We start from the raw sequence: 26628 nt of genomic DNA, 5'->3' as shown, positions 1-26628 counted from the left end.
GAAAATAGCCTATGTGAAAGAGACCAGACTCACGTGGACACATACTCATATATAAAATGCAGAGTAGACGAATCCATAGAGACATAAACTATATTGTGACCAGGAGACATGGTTTCATGTCTGTTTTGGACTTTATTTAAAAAAAAATTTTTTTTTTAACGTTTATTTATTTTTGAGACAGGGAGAGACAGAGCATGAACGGGGGAGGGTCAGAGAGAGGGAGACACAGAATCTGAAACAGGCTCCAGGCTCTGAGCTGTCAGCACAGAGCCCGACGCGGGGCTCGAACTCACAGAGTGCGAGATTGTGACCTGAGCCGAAGTCGGCCGCTTAACCGACTGAGCCACCCAGGCGCCCCGGCTGTTTTGAACTTTAAATCTGTTTGAAAAAATGGAGCCGTAATTCACATACCATAGCTCACACTTTTTTTAAGATTTATTTTTATTTAGTTTTATTTTATTTATTAAAATTTATTTAAGTGTTTTTCTTTGAGAGAGAGAGTGCTAGGAAGAGGCAGAGAGAGGGAGGGAGAATCCCAAGCAGGCACCATGCCATTGGCAGGGAGCCCAGCTGGGAGTACCAGCGGGATTAGGGGTGCAAACCCATGAACCCACAAACGGTGAGATCATGACCTGAGCCCCAACCAAGAGTTTGATGCTTAATGGACTGAGCCACCCATGCTCCCGGGGCTCACACTTTTAAGAGTAAAACTCAGTGCTCTGTTTTTTGTATGGTCACAGAGCTGTGCCACATCAGTGTACCATATGCAGAAGGGAAATAGAGCTTTTACATTCCACATTCACAGGAACTGACTACAAACTGCGGTGATTTTCCTTGCAGAATATAACGCACGCCTGAGTACTATAACATCTCACACCTGTGGCTGTGTCCTGCTGGGGCCCAGGGGTCCCATGTCCCACGGAGGCTGAGAGCACGGGCATGTTTGGTTGACCTGGGGACAGAGAGAAGTGGGAGCGGGGCCTTGCGGTGTCAAGAGTCAGGTCAAAACGCTGGGAGACCTTATCTTCTGTTCCGTGACATCACTGGTCATTGAACTGTTCTTAAACATGGGACAGGGGCACCGTCACCTCGCCCGCGTGTCGACCGCAGACACAACCGTCACCAGGGCCTTCTGCTCTGTCTCGTTCCGATCCGGCGCGGGACAAGGGAGGCTCCGCGGAGAAACCGAGTCAGATTCCCGGGACAAAGGAGCAGGCAGGCGGGTCAACCGGCCGGGAGGGCGTTCGGCCGGAGCCGACCTTAGGGCGGGCGGATCAGACACGTGTGTACCGCCGGCCCGTCACTCAGGGCGTAGGAGGCGGGGCCTGGGGGATCTGCCCAATCTGGCGCCACAGGGGCGGTGCCGGGACCACCCTCCAATCAGAACGTGAAGGGCCTCAGGCTGCCCTATCACAGTGCGGCAGTGCGGTGTCTCGGAGAATTGTCCAATCGAGGTGGTGGGGAGTTATCTTCGGAACAGCATCCAATCAGGTCGCATTGCCTGAAGCAACGCCCAATCCGTGCTTGGGGGCGCATAGCGCGGTGCATTTATATTACCGGGTCCGGAAACACTCCAATCAGGCCCTGGTGGGTGGGGGATGGGGTGATGCCATCCCGCTCGGTGAGTGTGAGCTCTGAGTCGTGGCTGCTGGTGTGCGCTTGTCCCGCGCTCACCCAGTTTTCCGGTCCGCTAGCTCCTCGGTTGGAGGAGGGGCACGTGAGGGCCGCGGAGTCGCCGGGTCGCGGGATCAAGAGGAGGACGCCCGGAGAGCTGCGTGTGCGGCCGCGAGATGGTGAGTGGCCGGTCCCTGGCCCGGGACGCGGAGGGGCTGGTTCCAACCGGCCTGAACCGGTTTGTAGCGACCGCGGACCCCTATTTCCCTGTTCCCCGCGAGTTCTCTCCCGAGTTTCCCCTGTGGGCCTTCGGATGGGATCCTGGCGTTCTCTCCCATCCTCGCGTGTGGGTCTCATAGTCTCTACCCGAATCTCCGCCGTGGACCGCGGTCCTAACCCTAGATCGGCCATGGGCCTCGGGGTGAGGTTCCTTTGTCCTGTCCCCTCTCCTCGTGGGGTCCCGGGGGTCCCGTCCAGAGATCTGTGGGCCGCGGGGTGGGGTTCCGGCGTCCTATCCCCTCTCCTCGTGTGGGTTCCGCAGGTCCTGACCCAAGTCTCTGTCTTTGGCCATGGGGTGGGGTCCCCGTGTCCCGTCACAATCACGGGTTTCCATGTGACCACCCGAGTCCTGGCTGGTGGAAGGAGGCGGGGACCACCACGTGCGGGGGCAGTAAAACCTGGGAATCGGAGTCCGGGAACTCACGATGGACCTGAGAGATAAATCCAAATTCGAGCTTGTCGAGGACACTTTGTTACAAAGGAGTTCCAACAGGGACCAGGTCCCGTCTCAGAGATCCTCGGATCCTCAGAGATTCAGCCTCTCCAGTGAAACAGAACCGGCCTTGGCTGTTCTGCAAGAGGGGGATGGGCAAGAAGGCCCAGTGTCAGGATCCCACCCCTGCGGTGGAGGAAGGCCTCATTGGCTCAGGTCCCCCGGGCCTCGTTCCTCAGCTCAGTGGATGTTCAGCGTGTGGGCCACCCACAGCCAGGGGCCTGTGGGGAGGACAGTGGCCTGGGTAAAGTTTGGGTAGGAAAGGGGCAGTGGTGGACAGTTGGTCAAACCAGGTTCAAAGGAAAAATCCAAACTGAGTAAGGAGAGACGTGTATTGACAAAAATGATTGCAAAGGTGGGGGAGGGGACTGTTGCACTAGGGGCAGGGGCCCTGCAGGGGGGAAGGACTGTTGCACTAGGGGCAGAGGCTGTGCAGGGGGCTAGGGAGGCTGTTGCACTAAGGTCAGGTCGGTGGTGGGGGCGGGCTGTTGCATTAGGGGCAAGGGCTGTGCAGGAGGGCGGGGGGCTACATCGACAGGGAGGTCACTGTGAGCCTAAGACCAGCGAGTATCTCAAGAGTCGTGTAGAAGGGAGGAGAGGAGGAAAGAAACCAGGCATGAGCAGGTGTGGTGCTGACGTTGGGGTTCCCTGCGGCCAGCCTGTCCCCCTGTCCCCAGGAGGGGCTGTGTGTGGCTCAGGCTAAGATCAAGCCCACATTCAGGGGTCTGGAGGAAGGAGAGAAGCCAAAGCAAAGCGGGACCAGCCAGCATTTTGTGCCCCTTGGTCACGGGGACAAGCAGCTGAGCTGATCACAGATGAGGCACAAAGTGTGGGTGTGGGGGTCTGCGCGTGGCCCTGTCGTGGGTGAACAGGGGGACGTCCTGTGAGTCTTCTGGTCTGATGGGGGAGGGGCCCTCGTGCAGCCTGCTGTTTTCCAGACCCCAACAGGGTGGGGGAGGGAGTGCCTTTCCCTTCCACTGAGGTTTTCCAGGGAGCACAGGGCTCAAGTAGGCGTCTGCATGTCACCTGTCACCTGTGAGCAGGACCTGTCACCCTGTCCAGCTCAGCACGGGTCCTCTGCCAGCCTCTTGTTGAGCAGGTGTAAAATGCCCGAGTTCTTTCTGCCTCTTTTCTTCCCCTTCAGGGGAGAGGGTGGTAAATGTGTCAGGTCGTTCCTGTTCCTGTCCCTGCTGACTCGGGTTACTCTGGCCTTTATCCAGAGAGCGTCCCCTGGGGAAAAGTGTCTCAGGACAGAACTGTCCTTCTCCATTAGGGTTGGGGGGGATCTGCAGGGGGCTCCACACCTTCATGCAGGTGGGTGGAGTCATGGATCAGAGGATTCATCCAAATGCTGGTGACGGTTCCATGCAGGTCCAGAGCTGGAAAACTGTGATCCTGACCCACTTCTGGTTAATTGATGGTGGTCTGAGATACACAGAAATTCCTTGAACTGGGTTGTGTTCAGTTGTGACTTATGATTTGCTATCATGAGGCTAAAGTTAACAAGCACCTGTTCTCTGAAATGGATCAACAGTTTCCATTTATTTAAAACCAGAGAGTGCCCTAGAACTTCCTTTCTTTCTTTCATCTCAAGCACACGTAGAAGCAGTGATTCTGCACGTTTTCCTTCCCATGCTGGGAGGGGGTCTTTGTGTCATTCGGATGACCCAGGGGGCTCGAAGCTCAAAGCAGAGACTCAGGTCTCAAGTTCCTGCTTGTCTTGTGGCTTCATGTCTCTAAGTGTAAATGCATCGCCATTTTTACATGATGGGGAAAATTGCATATTGTAGATTGAGGGTAAGTTAAAATTTACTAAGTGATGGGGATGCAGCGTGTGAGTCAGCCATCAGTGCAGTGGGAGTTACCCGCTTTATGTTGTCCCGCTCGAGGGCGCGACTCGTATCTCCCCGGAAGTCACACATGGGTTTATCTGATTCCCCCGGGGCTGAGCGTTTCTCACATGTGGGTTCCCTCTTCTGTGGAAACGTTTCCAGCGTGTTGTCACCTGTAACTCACGTGTCTGCTTCCTGATGTTCTGTTTCCTTCCCAGCCTGTGGACATTTGTCTGTCTCATTTCTACGTGTTGTGTTTTGTCCAGGTCAGGGTGTGTCATTTCTCTGTGCTGCCTGCGTGGATGGACCTGTCACATTTCCCTTTTTTTTTAAGGTTATTTATTTATTTTGAGAATGAAAGAGCATGAGGGAAGGGGGGGCAGGGAGAGAGGGAATCCCAAGCGGGCCTAGCACAGAGCCCGACGCCGGGCCCGATCTCCTCAACCCTGAGATCATGATCTGAGCTGAAATCTTGAGTCACACGCTTAACAGGCTGGGCCACCGAGGCACCCCCTGCACATTTTCAGTGGACTTGAACTTCCTCATCTCTTCCTGTGCAGACAACCTTCTTTTGTTCTGTGAGAAAACTCCTCCTTCACTCAGGTCATAATCACACGTGCTGGAACTTTCTGTGTGTTCCACTTGTTCCCATGACGGTTAAATCCACAGGTCTTGGTTACTGTCCATGAAGTGGACGAGGGAAAGGATTCCTTTTTTTTAAATGTTTGTTTAATTTTTTGAGAGACAGACAGAGAGTGTGTGAGCAAGGGAGGGGCAGAGAGAGGGAGACGCAGAATCCGAAGCAGGCTCCAGGCTCCGAGCTGTCAGCACAGAGCCCGACGTGGGGCTCGAACCCACGAACTGCTAGATCATGACCTGAGCCCAAATCGGAGGCTTAGCTGACTGAGCCACCCAGGCTCCCTAGGATTCCTTTTACCCCTTAGATAACCAGCCTTCCCTGGCCCCATGTGTCCAAGTGTCCCCATCTCTGCTGATGCCACTTGCTAAAGTCAGGGGCGCCTTGTCTGTGCATTTCTTTGTCGATCAGGGTGTTTATCCGTCTGTCTGTTGCTGCCACGTGTTCTGGTTACTGGTAACTTGTAAATTGAAACTGTCAGTTACTTTACCCCCAAAACTGAGGCTGTTCCGGAACAGCAGAGATTTAGTTCTGAACGTGTAAGATACCACAGGACCACAGGCAGTTACTAGAACAGAGGAGAGGGACGCTCTCCTAGAGAGGCCAGGAGGGGCCGGGATGGAAACACGGGATGTGGAAGAACCTAGAGCTGGAAGCACAGTGGCTCCCCCCTGGCAGGGTGGGGGTGGGGAGGTGGCGTCCCGGCCGAGGCAGGCTGGGCTTGCAGGGTGCTGGGCTTGCGGCTGGGGCCCCCGGTGAGGACGGGGCAGGACGCGAGGGCGCCCCCTGCCGGCCCCCCACTCCGTCCCTAAGGAGCTTTCCGTGTGCGAATTTCTACATTTCCTCTGTTTGACCTCAGTGTTTCCTGAGAAGCATCTGGGAGTGAGAGGCGGGTTTGCTGTATTTAGTGGATTTGTCCCTCAGCGCCAGGAAGGACGTCTCCCGCTTGGCGTGGCTCGTGTTGGAGGGAACGAGCAGAGCAGCGGAAACCAGTCGAGGCCACAGCTGAGTAACAGGACGGTTCGGAGGGAGATGCCGTCAGACACTTGTCGTCTAGGCCGTGTTCACCAGCAGTGTCCGCCTTGCAGAGCGTGTACTTGTATGAATCACACGAGTCACCGGCAATAAAATATGGAAGAAAAGTAGCATAACTCTATGGTTTGTCCTAATCCGGGACTCCGGGTCTGAAGGCAGCCACTGAACTGTCTATTGGCACTTGTTCCAACCCCGGGGAGAAAGTTCTCCCTGTGGAGCAGACCCGGAGTCCTGTTGGCCTCCCAGAAGTATTGTTCTTGGGGTGTCTGGGTGGCTCAGTTGGTTGATGATGGTACTCTTGATTTCAGGGCAGGTCATGTTCTCATGGTTCATGGGTTCAAGCCCCCGGTTGGGCTCTGTGCTGACAGTGCAGAGCCTGCTTGGGATTCTCTCTCTCTCCCTCTCTCTGCCCCTCCCCTGCTCCTGGTCGCTCTCTTTCTCTCTCTCTCAAAAAAAAAAAAAAAAAAAAAAAGCAAAACAGAAGTCAGTTATTTTTCCAGGAACAAGTGGGTGTCTCTGGGTATAGCAGAGAATTACAATTTGGGACAGGTTAGCCTCAGGAAAACCACAGGCAAGTCTGAAGAAGAAAGGGAGGAACAAAGGGAGGAACACTCTTTTCTAGAAGAGAAGGGGGCGTTGGGAGGGGCTGTGCCAAGCTAGAAGTCCATTGGAGCAAACTGGGAGAATCCAGGTGTAGCGGCTTTTCGTTGGCTGGACTGTGGTCGTCTCTCATTGGCTGACATGTGACTCTCTCACTGGCTGAGCCCTGGCTCGCTCTCATTGGCTGAGCCGTGGTTGTCTCTCATTGGCTGGGTTGTGACTGTCTCTCATTGGCTGGGCTGTGACCGGCTCTCATTGGCTGGGCTGTTGCCACCAGAGGAAATCATCTTCCTTCCTCCTGCATGAGCAGTGATGCATTATGGGTGTGCGGGTGCGTCTCTCCGTGTTGTGTCTGCCCTTGGCCCTGAGCGGCAGGTTGGGGAGCTTCCCCTGTGGACTCCTGACTGCACTTCAGTCGTGTCGCCTTTACTCAGCCTGGAAGGGGTGCCCGGCTTCTGGGTGGTTTTCATCGCTGGCGATCGGGAGTCGTGCCGCGGAGAGCAGAGCGCGTGCGCACGCGTGTGTGTGATGGCGCTCGTCCTCCCGGGTCTGGGGCAGGTGGATACGAGGAGCGGACCTGCCGTGTTGGGTGGGAACTCCACGTTGCTCGTGTTGGGGGTCCACCAGACTCTTCCAAGGCGGCCGCCCCCTCTTACATCCGCAGCAGGATGAATGAAGGAGAATGCGCCCTGCTCACGTCCTCGCCAGCGCTTCCCGGGGCGTCTTTATAGCCAGTGTGGTGGGTGCGAAGGGGCCTCTGCTGGTAGTTCGAGGTGCGTGTCCCGCGTGACGAATGTCTAGCATCTTTTCATCGACCCACTGGCCATTTGCATATGTTCTTGGGAGAAGTGTCTGGGTGCGCAAATGTTAGGTGTGGACTTTTCCCCGCTGCCCCTTTTCGGGATAAGGAAGTTCCTTTCTGTTCCTAGTTGGCTGAGTATTTTTGACAAGAGAGGGTGGTGGGTTCAAGGAGATACCTCTTCTGTGTGTAAGTGATCATGGGGTTTTTGTTTCTCTCCTGTTCATGAAGTTTATGACTGCTATTTTGCTTGCTGAACCAACCATTTTATTCCCAGATAAATCCCGTTTGGTCACGTTGTAGAATCCATTTTGTATATGACTGGTTTTGGTATCACCATAAACTGGCCTCATAGAGTAGGTTGGAAGTGTCTGTGCACAATTAAATTTTGTGGATAGATTCCAGATGATGGTGACATCGAGCATCATTTCATGTGCTTTTTGGCCATTTGTGTATCTTCCTGGGGAAATGTGTACTCGCGTTCTTTGTCCATTGTTTAGTTGTATTATTTGTCTTTATACTGTCTTTTTTTATTGTTGTTACATGAGTTTTTAAAAACCTGTTTAGATCACAAACCTCGTATCAGCTGTGTGACTAGCAAACCCACATTGTAGCCCCAGACGAAGGGGTGTTGCCTTTGTCGTAACTGATGTAGCTGGGTTCTGTGTCCTTAGGTTTTGGGGACGTGTCTTTTGTTTTGCAACTTCTGATTATTTTTATCATAGTTGTCTGCTCTTTATTTCAATGATGCAGTGTCCTCTGATTTTGCTCAAAAGATATTATGTGTTGTTGTTTTTTTTCCCTCTCTGTTAAAGTCGCCTCTTGCTCTTTTAGGATCAATCTCTCGGGGAACTTTTCTTTCTGGTGCCCTTTTGCTTGAATTCTGGGTACTGGGTTATATATTTCAGAGGCCCTGCTGACTTCTGAGTTTCTTCAGGAACCAGAACTTGTCTTACACACCAGGTGTGCCAGGCGCCCGGGCCCTGGCCTGTGTCGGTGCCCAGAGCCCAACTGATCCGGGGAAAGGGTCGTGTCTGCCTGTCGGAAGAGAGGGGACTCCGCCAGGCTTCTTGCCCTTGTTCCTTCCAGGGCGAGAGCTGCTCCCATCAAGCAGCCCTGGAATCTGAGTGTCCACAGCATCCTGACATTCTGTTCGCAGTTCTTGGAGCTGACGAGGCATAATCGTCTTAGAGCAAGCCAAGCGTGTGTCCTCCAATTTGTGTGCTGTCCGAGTGCATATCTCACTTTTCAGTCTGTACGGAACTGGTCTGCTCAGGTGTGTCCCAGTAGAAATAACCCAGTAAATTGGGTGTGTGCAAGTCTATGGCAGCTCTTGTCATCGCCCTCTGCTTCAAGTCCCAGCCCTTCCCGTCACTGTGCGCAGTGCAGTGGGTCTGCCTGGGTGTTGTCACTTCCTACTCACGTGTGACTCACGGTCCTAGGAATGGAGTGCAGCTCCCCGCCTGTCACCCTTTATCCTCCCGCACACGTAGGTGATGATGGAGCTTTGCTGCAACAGAGTGTGTGGTATGTTTCAGGACTCTGTGGTCTTTGTGGATGTGGCTGTGAACTTCACCCCGGAAGAGTGGGCTTTGCTGGATAGCAGTCAGAGGAACCTCTACAGAGATGTGATGCTGGAGACCTGCAAGAACCTGGCCTCCGTGGGTAAGCATGGCTCCATCCCTTCCCTCGTCTTGACGCAACAAATGTTTCTTACAACTGTCCTATCCTACCGGGGCCGAGGAATGGGAGTACGTTGGAGGAGAGGTAGACATGGTCCAAGCCTTCATGGAACCTCCGTAGAGTCACAGAGCTTTTCCACGAGAAAAGTCTTATGTGTTAACTTGCTCTATTCATCTGGATTAAGGTCTGAGACTCCCTAATTTAATAAATGTGAATGCGGTCTCTGGTGAGTGCTGTTTTGTGGTTTTTACTCCTGTGGAAGTTACACGGTGGCGAATACACATTGGACACCTTAATATTGCTGCACTTAAATCCTCACTTAACGAGGAGGGAAGGCGGCAGAGTAGGGGATCCTGAGCTCACTGCGTTTCCCGGACGCTCTGAGGCAATAGGAACGTGTACTCCCACTAACTCTGCGATGCCTCGAAAACTGGCGGAACAGGTCTTTCGAAGCTAACATGAAGGCTACATGGAAAAGGGTAGGCAGGGGGGAGATGTGGTTGGAAACCAAACCCCCCAGTGTGGCTGTCCACAAGTGGGCGGGACATCCCAGTTACAGAGAAGCTGGGGAATCAGTCCCCACACCATGCACCCCTGGCCCGGGGGACTACAGTGGAAAGACCAGGACCCATAACACCTGCCTTTGAAAATCAATGAGCCTTAAGTTTTGGGGGTGAAACCTCACAAGGGCTTCACTCTAGGCTCTATCGTTTGGCAGAAGGTCCAGCATAGGGGCAGCCTTTTGAAAATCACCTTAGTTGTATGTGATAGAGATTTATTGATTAATTTTAGGACACGCACTGGAGGCTCAGGGAACTTCCTCCAGGAACAGACGTGTAGGCAGGTGTCATTTCCCTTGCCCCCCTTCACCCTGGATGGTCAGGTGCTTGTGGGAGCCAGTTCTGATGCTCTGCGTCTATGCTGCCAACACCAGTTGCCACACGACAGCATCCCCCCAGAGGACCCCCACCGGCCCCAGGATACAAAATCAATGTACAGAAATCTGTCGCATTCCTATAGACTAATAATGAAGCAGCAGAAAGTTAAATTAATGAAGAATCCCCTCTTACAATTGCACCAAAACCAATACAATATCTAGGAATAAGCTCAACCAAAGAGGTGAAAGAGCTGTATTCCCAAGACGGTAAAACACCAATGAAGGAATTTCAAGACAACACAAGGAAATGGAAAGACTGTAGTGCCCCAAGCAATGTAGAGATTTAATGCAATCCCTGTCAAAATTCCAACAGCATTTTTCACACAGGTAGCACCGAAATGCTAAAATTTGTATGGAACTACAAAAGACTTCAAAAGCCAAAGCAATCTTGAGAAAGGAACACGAAACTGGGGGTATTCCAATTCCAAATTTTGAGTTCTATTACAAAATGGTAGTAATTAAAACAGGATGTACTGGTACAAAAATAGAAACAGATCAGTTGAGCGGAACGGAAAACCTAGAAATAAGCTCACAATTATATGGTCAATTAACCTTTTTTTTTTTTTAAGTTTATTTATCTTGAGAGAGCTCGAGAGTGAGTGCAGGGGAGGGGCAGAGAGAGAGGGAGAGGTAGATCCCAAGCAGGGTCTGCACTGTCAGCAAGGAGCCTGATGCAGGGGTTGAACTCACCAACTATGAGGTCATGACCTGAGCCAAAATCAAGAATCAGATGCTTAACTGACGAAGCCACTCTGGCACCTCGTCAATTAATCTTTGACAAAGGAGGAAAGAACATACAGTGGGAAAAGTATAGTCTCTTTGACAAATGGCACTGGGAAAACCGGACAGCCACATGTAGAATGAAACCAGACCGCATTCTTCACCACACACAAAAATAAACTCAAAGTGGATTAACGACCTAAATTTGAAACCTGAAACCATAAAACTTCCTGAAGGGAGTGTAGGCAGTTCTCTCAGACATTGGCTATGGCAACATTTTTCTAGATCTGCCTCCTGAGGCCAAGAAAATAAAAGCAAAAATAAACTATTGCAACGGCATCCAAATAGAAAGCTTCTGCACGGTGAAGGCAACAAGCAACAAAAGTAAAAGGCAGTCTCCGGAATGGGAGATCATACATCCTATAATGGGTTAGTATCCAAAATATATAAAGAACTGAAACAATGCAATACCCCACAAGAAGCAATCTAATAAAAAATGGTCAGGATGGCTCAGGTTGTTGGGCGTCTGACCCTTGATTTTGGCTCAGGTCATGGTCTCACGGTTCGTGGGATCAATTCCCACCTTGGGACCTGTGCTGATAGCAAGGAGCCTGTTTGGGATTCTCCTCTCTCTGCTCCTCCCCCATTCATGCTGTCTCATTCTCTGTCTCTCAAAATAAATACATATTTTTAAATACATATAAACATATTTTTAAAAATAAGGTTTTAAAAAAATTTTTTTTAACGTTTATTTATTTTTGAAACAGAGAGAGACAGAGCATGAACGGGGGAGGGGCAGAGAGAGAGGGAGACACAGAACCGGAAGTAGGCTCCAGGCTCCGAGCCATCAGCCCAGAGCCCGATGCGGGGCTCGAACTCACGGACCATGAGATTGTGACCTGAGCTGAAGTTGGACGCTTAACTGACTGAGCCACCCAGGCGCCCCATAAAAATAAGTTTTTTGATTTAAAAAAAATTTTTTAATAAAATTTTTAATTTTTAATATTTTAATTTTTTTAAACTTACTTAAATTTATTTTTTAACTTTTTATTTTTAAATAAAAATGTTTATTTTTGTGAGAGAGAGAGAGCGTGAGCGGGGAGGGGCAGAGAGAAAGGGAGACAGAATCTGAAGCAGGCTCCAGGCTCCGCGCTGTCAGTACAGAGCCCAATGTGGGGCTCTAACTCACCAACTGTGAGCTCATGACCTGAGCTGAAGTCGGAAGCTTAACCGACTGAGCAACTCAGGTGCCCCTATTTTTTTTTTTTTTATGTTTATTTATTTTTGAGAGAGAGAGAGAGAGAGAGAGACAGTGCATGAGTGTCAGATGGGCAAAGAGAGAGAGGGAATCTGCAAGAGTCTCCAGCCTCCAAGCTGTCAACACAGAGCCCAATACAGGGCTCGAACCCACAGACCATGACATCATGACCTGAGCCAAAGTGGGAGCTCAACCAACTGAGCCACCCAGGTGCCCCAATAAATAAACAATTTTTAAAACTGGGTAGAAGACACGAAGAGACACTTCTTCAGAGAAGACATCCAGATGACTAACAGGCACATGAAAGGGACTCGGCATCACTCCTCATCAGGGAAATGCAAATCAAAACTATAAAGACATATCCCCTAACACCTGTCAGCATGTCTGAAAGAGAAAACACGAAAACAAGTGTTGGTGAGGATGTGGGGGGAAAGGAACCCTCGTGCAGTGTTGGTGGGAATGCAAACTGGTGCAGCCATTGTGGAAAACTGCGTGGAGATTCCTCAAAGAATTAAAAATAGAGCTGCCCTATGATCCAGGAATCGCGCTTCTGGATATTTACCCCCAAAACACACACACAAAAAAAACACTAATTCAGAGGGATACACGCACCCCTGTGTTTATTGTGGCATTGTCTACAATTGCCAGACTATGGAAGCAGCCCAAGTGTCCATCACTAGATGAATGGATAGAGAAGCAGTGGTGCATATACAAATGGAGTATTACCCAGCCATAAAAAAGAATGAAATCTTGCCATTTGCAACAACATGGATGGCGCTAGACAGATTACACTAAATGAAATAAGTCAGAGAAAGACAAATACCAAATGATCTCACTTCTATGTGGAGTCCATGAAACAAAAGCAAACGAGCAAAGGGAAAAAATGAAGGTGAGACAAACCAAGAAACAGATTCTTAACTATAGAGAACAAACTGGTGGTTACAAGAGGGGAGGTGGGTGGGGGGCATGGGGGGTGTAGGGGATGGGGATTAAAGAGTACCCTTATGATGGAAAAAAAAGAAATTGAAGATGATACAAAAAGTTGAAAGATACAGTATTCTCATGGATTAGAAGGATTAATATTGTTAAAGTCTGTACTACAAAAAGCACCCTACAAATTTAGTGTACCTACCAACCTACCAATAAATAGTATTTTTTCAAAGAACTAGAGCAAAATATCCTAAAATTTGTATGGAACCCGAAAAGCCCCCAAATAGCCAGAACAGTTTTAGGAAAGTGTAACAAAACTGATGATATGATAATCCCAGATTTGAAAATATACTGCAAAACTGTAGTAATCAAAACAGTATGGTATGGCACAAAAACAGACGTAGATGAAGGGAACAGGATAGAGATCCCAAAAAGAAAGCCATGCTTATATCGTCCAAATATCTACAACCAAGCAGGTCAGAATATACGACGTGGAAAAGACTGTGTTCAGTAAATGGTGTTGGGGAAAACTGGACAGCGACCTCCAAAAGAATGAAACGGTGCGGAGAAAGGGGAACCCTCCTGCACTGTTGGTGGGAATGCAAAGTGGTGCGGCCACTCTGGAAAAAAGTATGGAGGTTGCTCAAAACAGTAAAGATGGAACTACCCTACAACCCAGCGACTGCACTACTAGGTATTTACGCAAAGGATTCAGAAATACAGATCTGAAGGGGTACACGCACCCTGATGTTTATAGCAGCATTATTTATCATAACCAAGCTATGGAAGCAGCCCAGATGTCCATCGACCGATGAATGGATAAATAAGATGTGGTTTATATACACAACGGAAGATCACTCAGCCACCAAAGATGATGAAATCTTGTCATTTGCAGCTACATGGATGGAACTAGAGTGTATTAAGCTAAGCGAGATAAGTCAGACAGAGGAAGACAAATACCATATGATATGAGTCATATGTGGAATTTAAGAAACAAAACAGATGAACATATGGGAAGGGGGAAACAAACAATAAGAGACTCTTAACGATAGAGAACAAGCCGAGGGTTGATGGAGGGAGGTGGGTGGGGGGATGGGCTAGATGGGTGATGGGATAGCACCAGGTGTTGTATGTAAGTGATAAATGATGGCTTCCACTCCTGAAACCAATATAATGCATATTTACTAACAAATTTAAGTGAAAACTTGAAGGGGCGCCTGGGTGGCTCAGTCAGTTCAGCATCCGACTCTTGGTTTCAGTTTGTGATTTCACAGTTCGTGAGTTCAAGCCCCGAGGTGGTATTCTCTGTCCCTCTCTTTCTGGCCCGCCCCCACTCATACTCGCTCACTCTCAAAATAAATAAACTAAAACAACAAAACGGGGCCACTTTCTTACAGCTTACACAAAAGTAAACGATATGGATCAAATACCTAAACATAAGACTTGAAAGTATATACGTCTTGAAAGAAAACAGAGACAGTAAACTGTAAGGACATTAGCCTTAGTGATATTTTTGTGGACTTGTCCCTCAGGGAAGGGTAAAAAAAAAAAAAACAACAAAAAACAAAAAAAACCCCACACGAAACAATTGGGACTATATCAAACTGAAAAGCTTTTGCAGTGAGGCAACTATCAACATGATGAAAAGGCAACCCTTTGTTTATGGGAAGGGGAGAAGATATTTGCAAATGATATTTCCAATAAAAGGTCTGTATCTAAAACATAAGTAATTCCTACAACTCAACACCAAAAAAATTTTGATTATTAAATGGGCAGAGGAACTCAACAACAGACATTTTCCTGAAGAAGATATTGAGATGGCCAATAGACATTCAAAAAGCTGTTCAGTATCACTAATCCTCAGGGAAATGCAAATCAAAACCGCAATGCGATATCATCTCAGAGAAGATAGATTGGTTAGTATCAAAAAGACAGGAAATAGCAAGTATTGGTGAGGGTGTGGAGACCAGGAAACCCGTCGTTGTTGGTGTGAAGGTAAACTGGTGCAGCCACGTTGGAAAACCATATGGAGCTTCCACAAAGAACTAAACCACAAGTACCACATGGTCCGTAATTCCACTTCTGGGTAGTTGACCACAGGGGAAAAAAACTAACACGCAAAGATATGTGCGCCCCCACGTTCACTGTGGCACTAGTTATGGTATTTAAGATGTGGAAGCAACCCAGGAGTCCGTCGACAGATGAACTGATGGGGAAGATGTGGTATCTACATACAAGGGGCATCGCTCAGCCGTATAAAGTGGATGAAGTCTTGCCATTTATGACCACATGGATGGACTACAGGGCGTCATTCCAAGTAAATAAGACGGAAAGACAAACACCATGTTGTAACTTCACACGTGGGATCTAAACAACAAAATGGAGGCACAGACAACAAAAAGTAGAAACAGGTGTAAAAACAGGAGATCAACATGGTGTTTGCGAGGTTGGAAGGGGCTGGAGGGACGGGTGAATGGATGAAGGGGATTGAGAAGTACAGAGTTGAGCTTATTAAATAAAGAAGTCTTGGGAGTGAAGAGTGCCACACAGGGAATACGGGCAGTAATATTGTAGTTTGTATAGTGCCCAGTGGTAATTTCACTTATCGTGGCGAGCATTTTGTAATGTATAGAACTGTCCTGTCACTATGTTGTACCCCTGACACTAATATTATAGGTCAATATGGTTCCCTCTCCACCCCCCAAAAAAGCCCAGGGGCTCCTGGCTGGCTCAGTCAGAAGAGCATGTGATTCTTGATGTCAGGGTCATGAGTTTGAGCCCCACGTGGGGTGTACAGGTTAGTAAACAAAAAAATAAAAAAAAGCCCGCACTTACCCATCATCAATGACCCTGAAGACGAAAGTCAGGCCCATCTTCCAGATTGCTTGTTGTCCTTCAAATCCTCCCTCCTGCTGAGCTCTTCTCAGGGGCAGGACAGCAGCCACACACACACCATCTAATCTCCTAGCTGCAGCTGGGGCAGTGCAGGCAGCCTCCTCCGAGGGCCTATGTGCCTTCAGAACAGGCCAACCCTCGGTTGGACCAGGTTCTGGAGAAGGGATTGGCGTTTGGACACATCCATTAGAAACATGACTCGGGGGCGCCTGGGTGGCTCAGTCGGTTAAGCATCTGACTCTCGGTTTTGACCCAGGCCGTGATCTCATGGACTGTGGGATTGAATGCTGTGTCGGGCTCCAGGCTGACAGTGCAGAGCCTGCTCGGGATTCTCTCTGTCCCTCTCTCTCTGCCGCTCACCTGCTCGTGCTCTCCCTCTCTCTAAAAATAACTAAACTTCATAAAAAGAAAGAAACATGACGCAGTCTGTTTGAGAAGGGTGGTGTTTGTCACTTACCTGGCTTCCCTGTTGGACTTTTCATCCATCCTTATGCACATGGTGAGCCTTTCTGTAGTTTTGTTACAGAGGTAGTGTGTCGATGTGTGTATCTTGCCCAGTTCCTTCCTATTTTGCTTTTCTAAAAAATACTGATCTCTGCATTAGTCTCCATCTATATTGAAGTATTTCTGAGTGAACAAGTTGCCATTTGATAGTTTTCCTATCATTCCCAAAGTCCCAGATTACCAAGGTCCTCAGAATTTTTCCTTGGTCACCTGACCTTTCTTCCTGATGAACTTCATTTACATTTGAGATCAGTGTATGAATGGAAGTCTACATTCGGTCTGTTTTCTTTCTTTTATCCACTAATTCTTTTCCAGCAAACTAAATTTTGCTACCAAATGTTGCAGATTATTGCATTCGAGTTAATACCAGTGGATCAAGTCCTCAGTGGGATGTTTTGGAGGATGAACCATCTCATGAAGAAAAAATAGTAAGATTTGCAAGAAATGATTCCTGGTCTGTTTTTGGAGAAAACCAGACATTTCGTAGCAGAGGAGATTACCTGCAAACCCAGGAAAGGCGTTTGAGGTGAGTGACGCTTGCAGGGAGGAGGGGGGGACGTTGGCAGATTGTGAGACGAACTTGAAATTAAAGAACAGCTGAAAACCTAGCGCGACAATTGTGTAATTGATGGGGAAAATGCATTCTACGTATTGATCGTCTGAAACCCCATTCAGTTGGAAACCACGGTCAGGGAAAACTCTACGTGAGAAGCCCTGAATGTTACGACTCTATTTGAGTCCTCAGCCAGACCAGTAAGCTTGTACCACTTTGTAAGCATGGAGACAGTGCCACAAACGTACCCGTTCATTGACAGTGGCCACTGTGCAGTCCCAACACGGATTAGCAAACGTCAATAATAGGTCATTAGTGAATAAAGAGACCGCTTCTAATCACTAGTCCCTAACCGTGTGCCTTCCCGTTTTGAACAGAAGTCCTTTGGTGGAGAGTGTGTGTGAACGTATCGAAGGAGATCAACGTGGAGGCACCCTGAACCCGATCACAAGTCTTACCGCGCACCAGGGGTATCCCATCGGAGGCAAACCCTGTCAATGCGCTAAGTGTAGAGAAGCCCTCACAGGTGGTTTTTTCCTAGGGAATCTGCGAAGATTTCACCCAGGACTCAAACCTAGTCCCTGTGAGGAATGTGGGCTGGCCTGTAGCTGTGTCGCGAGCCTCAGCACTCAGGTGGACGCAGGCCTCGTAGAGAAACCCTATGAAGGTCAGGACGCCGGGAGAGCATCGGAGACGTACGCGAAGAGTCTCAGTAGTAAAATATCTCTAGAGTGCAAGAAATGTGGAAAAGCTTTCATTTGCACGTCTTCCTTTCAGGGTCACGTGCGAGGTTCCTGTGGACAGAGTGTCCATGCGTGTGGCGTGTGTGGGAGTGCCTTTATGTTTCACTCCCGTCTTACGTGTCACGTGAGAACTCACGCCGGGGAGAGGCCCAGTGATTGCATAGACTATGGGAAGGTTTACAGCTGCCTCTCTTACGCTCAAGGTCACTCCAGTAATCAACCTGGGGAAAGAGTTTTTCAGTGTGGGCTCTGTGGGAAAGCCTTCACTCGTCGGACCTACCTTCAAAGTCACGTGAGAACGCATACTGGGGGAAAACCCTATAAATGTCAGGAGTGTGGAAAAGCCTTCACTCGTCGGGCCTACCTTCAAAGTCATCTGAGAAAGCACAGTGGAGTGAAGTCTTTCAAGTGCCAGCAGTGTGGAAAAGCCTTCTATTCGTCCTCGTACCTTCAGATACATGCACGGATACATACTGGGGAGAGACCCTGCGTGTGTCAGCATTGTGGGAAAACGTTCAGATACCCCGCAAACCTGCGAGCTCACGTGAGGACACACACCGGGGAGAGGCCCTACGAATGTAAGGAGTGTGGAAAAACCTTCAGTCGTGTCTCCTCCTTTCGAAGGCACGGGAAAACCCACAGTTGAGTCAAACATCTGGGAGTACGGAGTGTCGTTCCTAATCCGTTCTATTGTTCTTCATTCCTTCGATACGGAACAACGCACGCTGGGGAGAGACGCTTGCGAGTAGTGTGGGAAAGCTTTCAGGCAGCTCCAGCATTTGCAAAGTCATTTGAGATACAGTTGCGTGAAACCCTAGGAGAGTAAAGAGTGTGGGAAAGCGTAGCGGGCTTACTCCTTCCTTGGAGGACGCACAGTGGGGAGAGACCCTTGGAAGGTCGGCACTGTGGGAAGACGTTCAGGCGTCACGGCTCCCGTCCAGAACACGTGAGGCTGCACAGTGGACGGTGAGCCGGCGAATCTAAGGACGCTGGTGGGGCCTTCCGGTGCCCCGTAGACCTGCGGGAGCGTGTGACGACTCACACCGGGCACTGTGGGAGAGCCCCCAGTCGTCCCTCCTCCCACCGAGGACACGTGCGAAGGAAAACACGGCGAAGTGTAGCCTGAGAACGTAGGAACCGTGGAAAAGCCTTCGGGCATCCCAGGAACCTGTGAGCACGCACACACTGGGGACGAGCCCTGAGCACAGCACCTGTGGCAAAGCCTGCATTCTCCCCTAATGGTCATATTTAAAACATGAGCAAACACCACGGAGAGAAATCTTCTCGATGGGAAAAGTGTCGGAAAAGCTTGGAAGGATCGTAGGTCACGTATTTTGTCCATGGCAGGTCAGGCCGCCCCGGCATCTTCTAATTGTTGTAAATACGGATTTGTCTTTGCAAATGCCTCTTCCTTACAGGGATCCCAAGTGCGTTAATTCCAGCGCATGCCTAAGAAGCATCCCACTGTGTCCTTCTCACCTGTAGGGCGTTATTTTGTTATCTCAGATCCGAAAACCGCATACAGTTATGGCAAACGTGTCTCCACGACGATGTCTTCTGGACCCGGGGCCGATCAGTGGTCTGTACGTGTATCTCGTCCTCTGGTGCAGAGACTAGAATTCCCCGACTCCGCCCTGCCCCTCCTTGCGGTCTTTATTATTGAAAGTTGTGTCTCCACGTGTGCTGGTGCTGCCGTGTGCCCACCTGTGTTCCCCATGGACGTTAGTAAACGCGCAAGGATACTGGAGGAGGACAGTCTCCTCTGATCGTGTTCATGGTTTGACCTCCGCTCATCGCCCTTGAGCTCGGTTGTTCATCAGTCATGACCCACTGAGTTATGAAGAGAAACTTTGTTGGGGGTGCCTGGGTGGCTCAGTGGGTTAAGCGCCCCACTCTTGATTTCGGCTCTCAGGTCATGAGCTTGCGGTTCGTGGGATTGAGCCCCGTGCTGACAGCTCTCTCTCTCTCTCTCTCTCTCTCAAAGTAAATACATAAACTTAAAAAAAAAAAAAAAAAAAAAAAGAAGAGAAACCTTGTGGCTTGAAGTGGAAAGTTAGTGTCCAGCTGGTTCTGCTGGGTATCGTTGTGAGCCTTGTGAGGCGGGAGGCCGTACGTCCCAGAGTCCTCCTCTGTGTGGCTCTGAGAGGAAGGCCCTGAGAAGAGGAGCTGTGTGGGGCTTGGAGAGCAGCAGTGAGGAACCGTGATTCTCCATCCTTCCGTGCCGCCAGGGGACAGACGCGTGGGGACCCAGGTGGGCCCGAGTCACGGCGTGTTGTCCTGGCTTCTGGTCTGCCGTCTGGAACAGCCCCCGTGTAAGAAAAGTTTGACATTAGTTCTTGTTAGCATGTTCCAGAGACTTCCACGAGCTGTCCCGTGACAGACCGTCTTGGCTTCCCGGTCCCCACGGATCCTTACGTTGCCCTGTGACTCTTTGTGTCCGTGAGGCCGTCTCTTGAGGCTGTCGTGCTTAGCGAGCTCTCTTATCCTGTGACCCCTTCATCTCCATACTTTTCTTAAAAATGTTAATTTTACTTTTTTTTTGAGAGAGAGAGAGAGTGAGTGGTGGAGGGGCAGAGACAGGGAGACAGAACCCCAAGGGGGCTCCTCACTGTCAGCACAGAGCCCGACTTCAGGGCTCGATCTCACGAACCGTGAAGTCATGACCTGAATCGAAATTGAGAGTTGGACGCTTCACCAACTGAGCCACCCAGACGCCCCTCCATGCTTTTCCTCATACGTGATTTCTGTGGTGAGCATCTCAGGGTAGGTCTGTGTCCTGCCTCCCTCAGACCAAAGGCTGTAGCCACAGATGCAGGAGACCTCTGTCCCTGGTTGCATTGTAGAGAGGCTGTGCTGACCCTGCCTTTCTTCTTTCTGGATGTTTCTGTGATTGGAATTAGGACCTGTGAGTGTATTTGGCAGTTTGTGGGAGTTTTCCTCTATAGCTGGCCGCTGTCTTAAGAGAGAAACCCAGTATGCTTACTGACTCTTGTTACACGTGATTTCCCAGTGCTTAATTCTGTTGTTTTTAATACGTGGTTCAAAGCACTGTAGTTTTTGTGAAACAGTCCCCCCCATTATTTCTTAGGAAGCATCTTACCTGGGTTTTCCCATCTTTTACATCTTTATAAGTGTTTTCTGATTCGTTACCCGAGATTTTATGTTCAAATATGATCTGCTGGGGAAGTGACTCATGTTTGGAGTGTGTCATTTTTTCCATACATATTCAGAAGCAATAGTACTAAATACTGTTTATCTTAAAAGTAAAACTGACCAGTTCCTTCGCCAGGAAAAATGTTGATCTGTTCTTAGCAGTTCAGTAGAGGAACGCTTCAGCAAGGGTATAGACGTGTCTGGAGAACAAAGGAGAGGAATGCTCTTTTACAGAGGAGAGGGGGGTTTCTAGGAGGGGCTGGTATAACAGCGCATTGTCGTGAAGTGGGAGTTCAAGTGGAGTGTATTTTCATGGGCTGAGCTGTGACGGTCTGCCACTGGCGAGGCCATTCATGGCAGAGGAGAAAACCTTTCTTCCTCCTGGTGGGACAGTAAAGCAGTAGCTGAAGGCGTATCGAATCCGAGGGTGTCTTTCCTTCTGAGTGTGTAGTTGACAATCAGCGCTGGGTCATGAGACCTCCCCAAGATCGTTCTTCAAAGGCATTTCTGACCAAGAGACCGGCTTTACGTTGTTAGTGGTTTTGTCCCTCGGTGCTGGGGAGGATGTGTCTTGGTTCTGTGTCTCACGTTAGAGAGGGAAGGTGCACGGCAGTGGAAACCAGTTAGGGCCCCGCGAAGGAAAGCTGGAGAAACTCTCTAGCACTTCCCACCCCGTCTGTATCTATCAAGCTGATAAGCATCGGAGGGGCGGCCGGCTGGCTCGGTCAGTAGAGCACACAGCTCTTGATCTCAGGGTTGTGAGTTCAAGCCCCACGTTGGGTGTAGCGATTACTTAAAAATAAAATCTTAAGAGACAGAGAGAGATGGTAAGTATGGGGAATCATCTAATTATTAGGTACATCATTTTCACAAAAGTTTGACAGGCAACAATATAGACACCTTAGAATAAATATACAAAACTAAGTAGCTTAGCTTGGCAATTCTACATTATGTGAATAATATTCTTTTTTTAAATAATTATTTGTTTCTCTAATTTTTTTTTGAATCTTTATTTTTTATTTTTGAGAGAGAGACAGAGTGCCAGCGGGGGAGGGGCAGAGAGAGAGGAAGACACAGAATCCGAAGCAGCTCCAGGCTCTGAGCTGTCAGCACAGAACCCGACACGTGGCTCGAACCCATGGACTGTGAGATCACGACCTTAGCCGAAGACAGGCTCCCAACCGACTGAGCTACCCAGGAGCCTCAAAACGATTATTTGTTTTTGAGAGAGAGAGAAAGTGTGAGCAGGGGAGGGACAGAGAGAGAGGGAGAGCGAGAATCCCAAGCAGACTCTGTCCTGTCAGCACAGAGCCCAATGCTGGGATTGATCCCATAAACCATGAGATCATGACCTGTGCCGAAACCAGAGTCAGATGCTTAACTGACTGAATGAACCAGGCGCCCCAACAGGTGAATATTCTAAACCGGACCCTAGGTCTGAAAGTACTCAACTGAAGTGTTTATTGTCACTTACTCAGACTTCGGGGAGAAAGGTCTTATTTATAAAAGCAAACCCGGAGTCCTGGATGCATCCTGGAAGTCTCTTGGAGAAGCAGCATAGAAGGTAGGACAGTGGAGGGGTGCCGGGCATGTGACTCTTGATCCCAGGGTTGTGAGTTTGGGCCCCATATTGAGCATAGGAATTGCTTAAATTATTATTAAAAAGAAAACAATAGTGGGTCCTGTAGGAGCACAAGAACCAACTCAGGGGACTGGGGCAGATGTAGTGCAAATAATGCAAAGCAGTAGCTGATGAAATTGTTTGCGATAATGGCAAAACTTGAAAGTTTATTATTTATTTAAGTTCTCTCTGTCTCCAACGTGGCTCTCAAACTAATCACTCCAAGATCAAGAGTCCCATGGGGGTGCCTGGGTGGCTCAGTCAGTTAAGCATCCGACTTCGACTTGGGTCATGATCTCACGGTTCGTGGGTTCGAGCCCCGCATCGGGCTCTGTGCTGACAGCTCGGAGCCTGGAGCCTGCTTCGGATTCTGTGTCTCCCTCTCTCGCTGCCCCTCCCCTGCCTGCATTCTCTCTCTCTCAAAAGTAAATAAGCATTAAAATAAAATTCTTTCAAAAAAGAAAAAAAAAGGGTCCTGTGGCTGCTCCAACCCTGCCAGCCAGGCGCCCCAAAAGACATTTTAAAATGGTATTGTTAGCGGCGCCTGGGAGGCTCAGTCAGTTGAGTGTCCAACTCTTGATTTTGGCTCAGGTCATGGTCTCACAATTTCGTGAGTTCAGGCCCCACATCAGGCTCTGCACACCGACTGCACGAAGCCTGCTTGGCATCGTCTCTGTCTCTGTCTCTGTCTCGCCCCCACCCCCCATACCCTGCTCTCTCTGTCTCTCTCTCTGTCTCAAAATAAATAAACTTAAAAAAAAAGAAAGTGGTACTGTTATTCCAAAAGAACTGTTTGGAACCAAATGTGTTATCAAATGCAGCCTATAGAGCTGCATTTTTAGAAACTACTGCGTAAGAATCCCGTGTCAGTGAAGAGTTCAGATGAAAGAAAGACTTCTTTAAATTCTGAACGTCTTACCTCTTAGGAGAAAGCCCGTGAAAATGACTGTATCACAGGGCCGTGATGAGGGGGTTTCTGAAAGGCCACAACTCGAAGAAGAGATTCCCCTCTTTTGTAACAGTTTGGGAAAGGTGGACAAGGGCATGTTCTTTCCACGAAGGACAGAGAAGAAGCAACGATGAGAAAAAGGAACCCAGGCGAGGCTGAACGTCTCAGGAGGGCTGCGACCCAGATGTTGCCTGCTGCCTTTTGGGGAAAGCTGTACCAGCTATTGGTCTAAATGTGTGGTTTTACCCTTGGCTGAGGAGAGAGAGAAACAGTGTGAGTGGGGGAGGGGCAGAGAGAGAGGGAGACACAGGATCCGAAGCAGGTTCCAGGCTCCGAGCTGTCAGCACAGAGCCCGACGTGGGGCTCGAACTCACAGACTGTGAGATCGTGACCTGAGCTGAAGTGAGACGCTTAACCGACAGCCACCCGGGCGCCCCCACTTTGATCCTTTTTAAAACACCAATCAATAAGCTATGAAAAATCTTTATTGTGTAGAGGGGTGGCATGTTCAATGCCATAGGGCGTCCAAAGGATGTGTCGGCATTAACCAGCCATGAGGGGTTTTGTCTGGATCCAAATGTGGTCCAGTTCCAAGATCGAGTGCCCCGAGTATTGATCCTGAGTTTGAGCAGACTGCAGATTTTTGAGACTTTATGTCCCTTTAAACCCCAGAGCTTAACAGGTAGATAATGTCTTCCATTGGAGGGAAGCAGAGAATGGAATTCTCTCCATAGTGTAACAAAGGAGAGAGGCAGGAAACTGTCTATCCTCCAGATCAGCTTTAGGGGCTTAGGAAGTCAGACGCTCTGTGGGTCCCTGGGGCACGACTGTCCGGTGTATTTCTGTGCCTCCAAGTGAGAGCAAAAACTCGCTACACTTACCAACTGGAATACGAAAATCCACTGCATAGATAAGTCTCAGTGAAAAGTTTGCTCTCAGTGGCAGTGGGCGTCTATAGCCAATGGGGGTTGGGATCGACAGTGTGGAGGGAAGATGTTACTTATTGCCGAGACGTCTTGGACAGATGTCCAAGGTCAGCCACTGGATTTTCTGCTAAGTAAGATGGGTGTTACAGGGAGTGGTGCGGGGGGTCATGAGACACTGAGGCTTTCAGTCCGCCATCGGCTTGATGCCCGAGAGGGCTTCCTTATTTATAGGGTATGGACTAATTCTGGGAAGAGGTGTTTTTTTGTTGTTTTATTTTATTTTTTTTTGTTTTGTTTTTTGTTTTTGAGAGAGACTGCAAGTGGGCGAGGGGCAGAGAGAGGGAAACAGAGAGAGAGCGAGGCTTGAGCTCTCCTGATGTGGGACTCGAACTCACGAACAGTGAGATCATGACCCGAGTCAAAGTCAGATTCTGCGCCAATGACCGAGCCACCCAGGCAGCCTTTAAAAAAATTTTGTTTAATAAGACTTTCTTTTAAAATTTATTTACTTTTAAAATTTATTTTGAGGGGTGCCTGGGTGGCTCAGTCGGTTGAGTGTCCAACTTCGGCTCAGGTCATGATCTCGCTGTCTGTGAGTTGAAGCCCTGCGTCAGGCTCTGTGGGCACAGAGCCTGGAGCCGGTTTCAGATTCTGTGTCTCCCTCTCTCTCTGCCCCTTCCCCACTCATGCTGACGCACGCTCTCTTTCTCTCTGCAAAAATAAGTGAACTTAAAGAATGAAAAATAGAATAAAATTTATTTTGAGAGAGAGAGAGAGAGCATGAGCAGGGAGGGGCAGGGAGAGAATCCCAAGCAGGCTCCCCGCTGTCAGCACAGAGCTGGGTGTGGGGCTCCATCCCAAGAACTGAGATCATGACCTGAGCCAAAATCAAAAATCAAGAGTCAGACGCTTAAACGGCTGAACCACCGCCCCCCCCCCCCCCCCCCCCGCCCAGGCGCCCCTGGGAAGAGGTTTTGAAGGATCTGGTTGAGTCTTGATGGGAGGTCACTGGATTCTGCCAATGTCAGTTGAGGATTTTGCCCAGAAAGAGCATGGTAGCTGATCCACCGGGAACAAATGACCGGTGTTCTTAGACTCTGCTCTAGTGTCTCAGAGACAGAGCATAGAAGAGAGGACCTGGGCTCCCTTATTTCCTCTCATTGGCTATTTTGATTACTACTGCCCAATTCCAGAATTACTTGCCCATTTTGAGGAAATGAAATTCTGGGATTTTACCTTTCTTGGAAGACTCAGCCTAAGACGTGAATAGGGGAGGAGAAAGGAAGGAGAAGAGGGTATTTCTCAAAGCGCCTAGACAAGGAATAGGCTGACAGGCAGGAACCTGCTGAGATATTTTAGAGACGACACCCCCCCCCCCCTCCATAGTGGAGCTGTTTTTTAGCCCTTCCAGGCAGGGGCTGCGTTACAGCAGGGGGCTGGGCACCAAGAATGTACTGGTGTCGACAAGGATAGGGATCCCTTCCCAATGTGGAGGTGGTTCTGATGGGGGAGGATGGGGCAAGCTGAGGGCAAGGTACAGGTTGCCACATGCACACACACACACACACACACACACACACACACACACACCAGGTGAGATATGTGAGACATTCCTCGGACACTCCTGGCTACCCACGAACAAAGGAAAGGGGTTTAAGTGCTTGCCATGGCAATGTGGGAAACTAAGGCAAACGAAAAATTAAATTCCCTTACTGCCTACAGCTCATTGACAAGTCCTTGAAACTGGCAGAGCGACCTCCTTCTAGGAGCTCAGCTGCCTCCATGAGGACACTTTGCTGGGAGCAAAAGGGAATCTGGGCTTAACATTATCCCGACCTCGTGGACCCTGTCAGTCTACTCCCTTTATCTCACCTCCCCCAAGGTACATGCTGGCAATCGTCCGCCAAGCCTGTGGACCCCTGATATACATCTGAAGGGTCTCATGACTGAGGTTTTATTAAATGGTAATAAATGGTGTTTTCCCTAGCAGCAGCCAGCCCCTCAAGGTCCTGGAAACCTTGCTTCCAAAATACCTTAGAGACTTACTCTATCCCTGACCCCCTGCCAACCTGAGGGCGTATAATGAGTCACCCGTCACAACCCCAGTGTGGCTCTTCCTGCCCATGGGTCCTGTTCCCGTGCTTTAATAAAATCATCTTTTGACCCCAGAGATGTGTTCAGGAATTCTTTCTTCGCTGTCGGCTCCGGACCACCCCACCATCACCCCAAAACTTCAGTGCCACAAGCTGATTGAGAGGGAGGACTGAGAACAGCCCCTGTGGGAACCCTGGAGCCCCGTCGCTGGGAACGAGGAGGGTGTGGGAAGGGCTGGCTGGAGGGACACAGGGGGTGGAGTGCTTACATTTGTAACAAACTTTTTCCCCAACACCCTGGCTCTTTGCAATAATTGCAGAAAGCAGAGTTTTTTGTTTTCATCATTTTGTGTAGGGGCTTCCATTTGCCGTAA

General features: G+C 49.4%; 1 protein-coding gene across 2 annotated transcripts; it reads left to right on the top strand.

Moving 5' to 3' along the window:
* Positions 1 to 1414: 1414 nt before the first annotated feature.
* On the top strand, positions 1415 to 19412 carry LOC122213741 (zinc finger protein 77-like). 2 transcript variants are annotated; one of them, XM_042927937.1, is made up of 4 exons: positions 1415 to 1793; positions 8828 to 8954; positions 16562 to 16742; positions 17147 to 19412. In XM_042927937.1, exons 1-4 carry the CDS (start codon positions 1791 to 1793, stop codon positions 18156 to 18158), a joined length of 1323 nt encoding a protein of 440 aa, XP_042783871.1. In that variant the 5' UTR covers positions 1415 to 1790; the 3' UTR covers positions 18159 to 19412. The 2 variants fall into 2 exon arrangements, with proteins under 2 accessions (XP_042783871.1, XP_042783870.1); XM_042927936.1 differs by lacking the exon at positions 1415 to 1793 and adding an exon at positions 1928 to 2630.
* The last annotated feature ends 7216 nt before the right edge of the window (positions 19413 to 26628 follow it).

The sequence above is a fragment of the Panthera leo genome, chromosome A2 (assembly GCF_018350215.1).
Source record: "Panthera leo isolate Ple1 chromosome A2, P.leo_Ple1_pat1.1, whole genome shotgun sequence".
NCBI classification, from domain to species: Eukaryota; Metazoa; Chordata; class Mammalia; order Carnivora; family Felidae; genus Panthera; species Panthera leo.
This window is presented reverse-complemented; position numbering and strand designations above follow the sequence as displayed.

What these genes read in the sequence shown, in the direction of transcription:
- LOC122213741 (XM_042927936.1), top strand. Translation starts at nt 2,319, where the DNA reads ATGGACCTGAGAGATAAATCCAAATTCGAGCTTGTCGAGGACACTTTG. An exon ending in CAAGAACCTGGCCTCCGTGG is followed by an intron (nt 8,955 to 16,561) that starts GTAAGCATGGCT and finishes CAAATGTTGCAG; the next exon opens with ATTATTGCATTCGAGTTAAT. An exon ending in ACCCAGGAAAGGCGTTTGAG is followed by an intron (nt 16,743 to 17,146) that starts GTGAGTGACGCT and finishes CGTTTTGAACAG; the next exon opens with AAGTCCTTTGGTGGAGAGTG.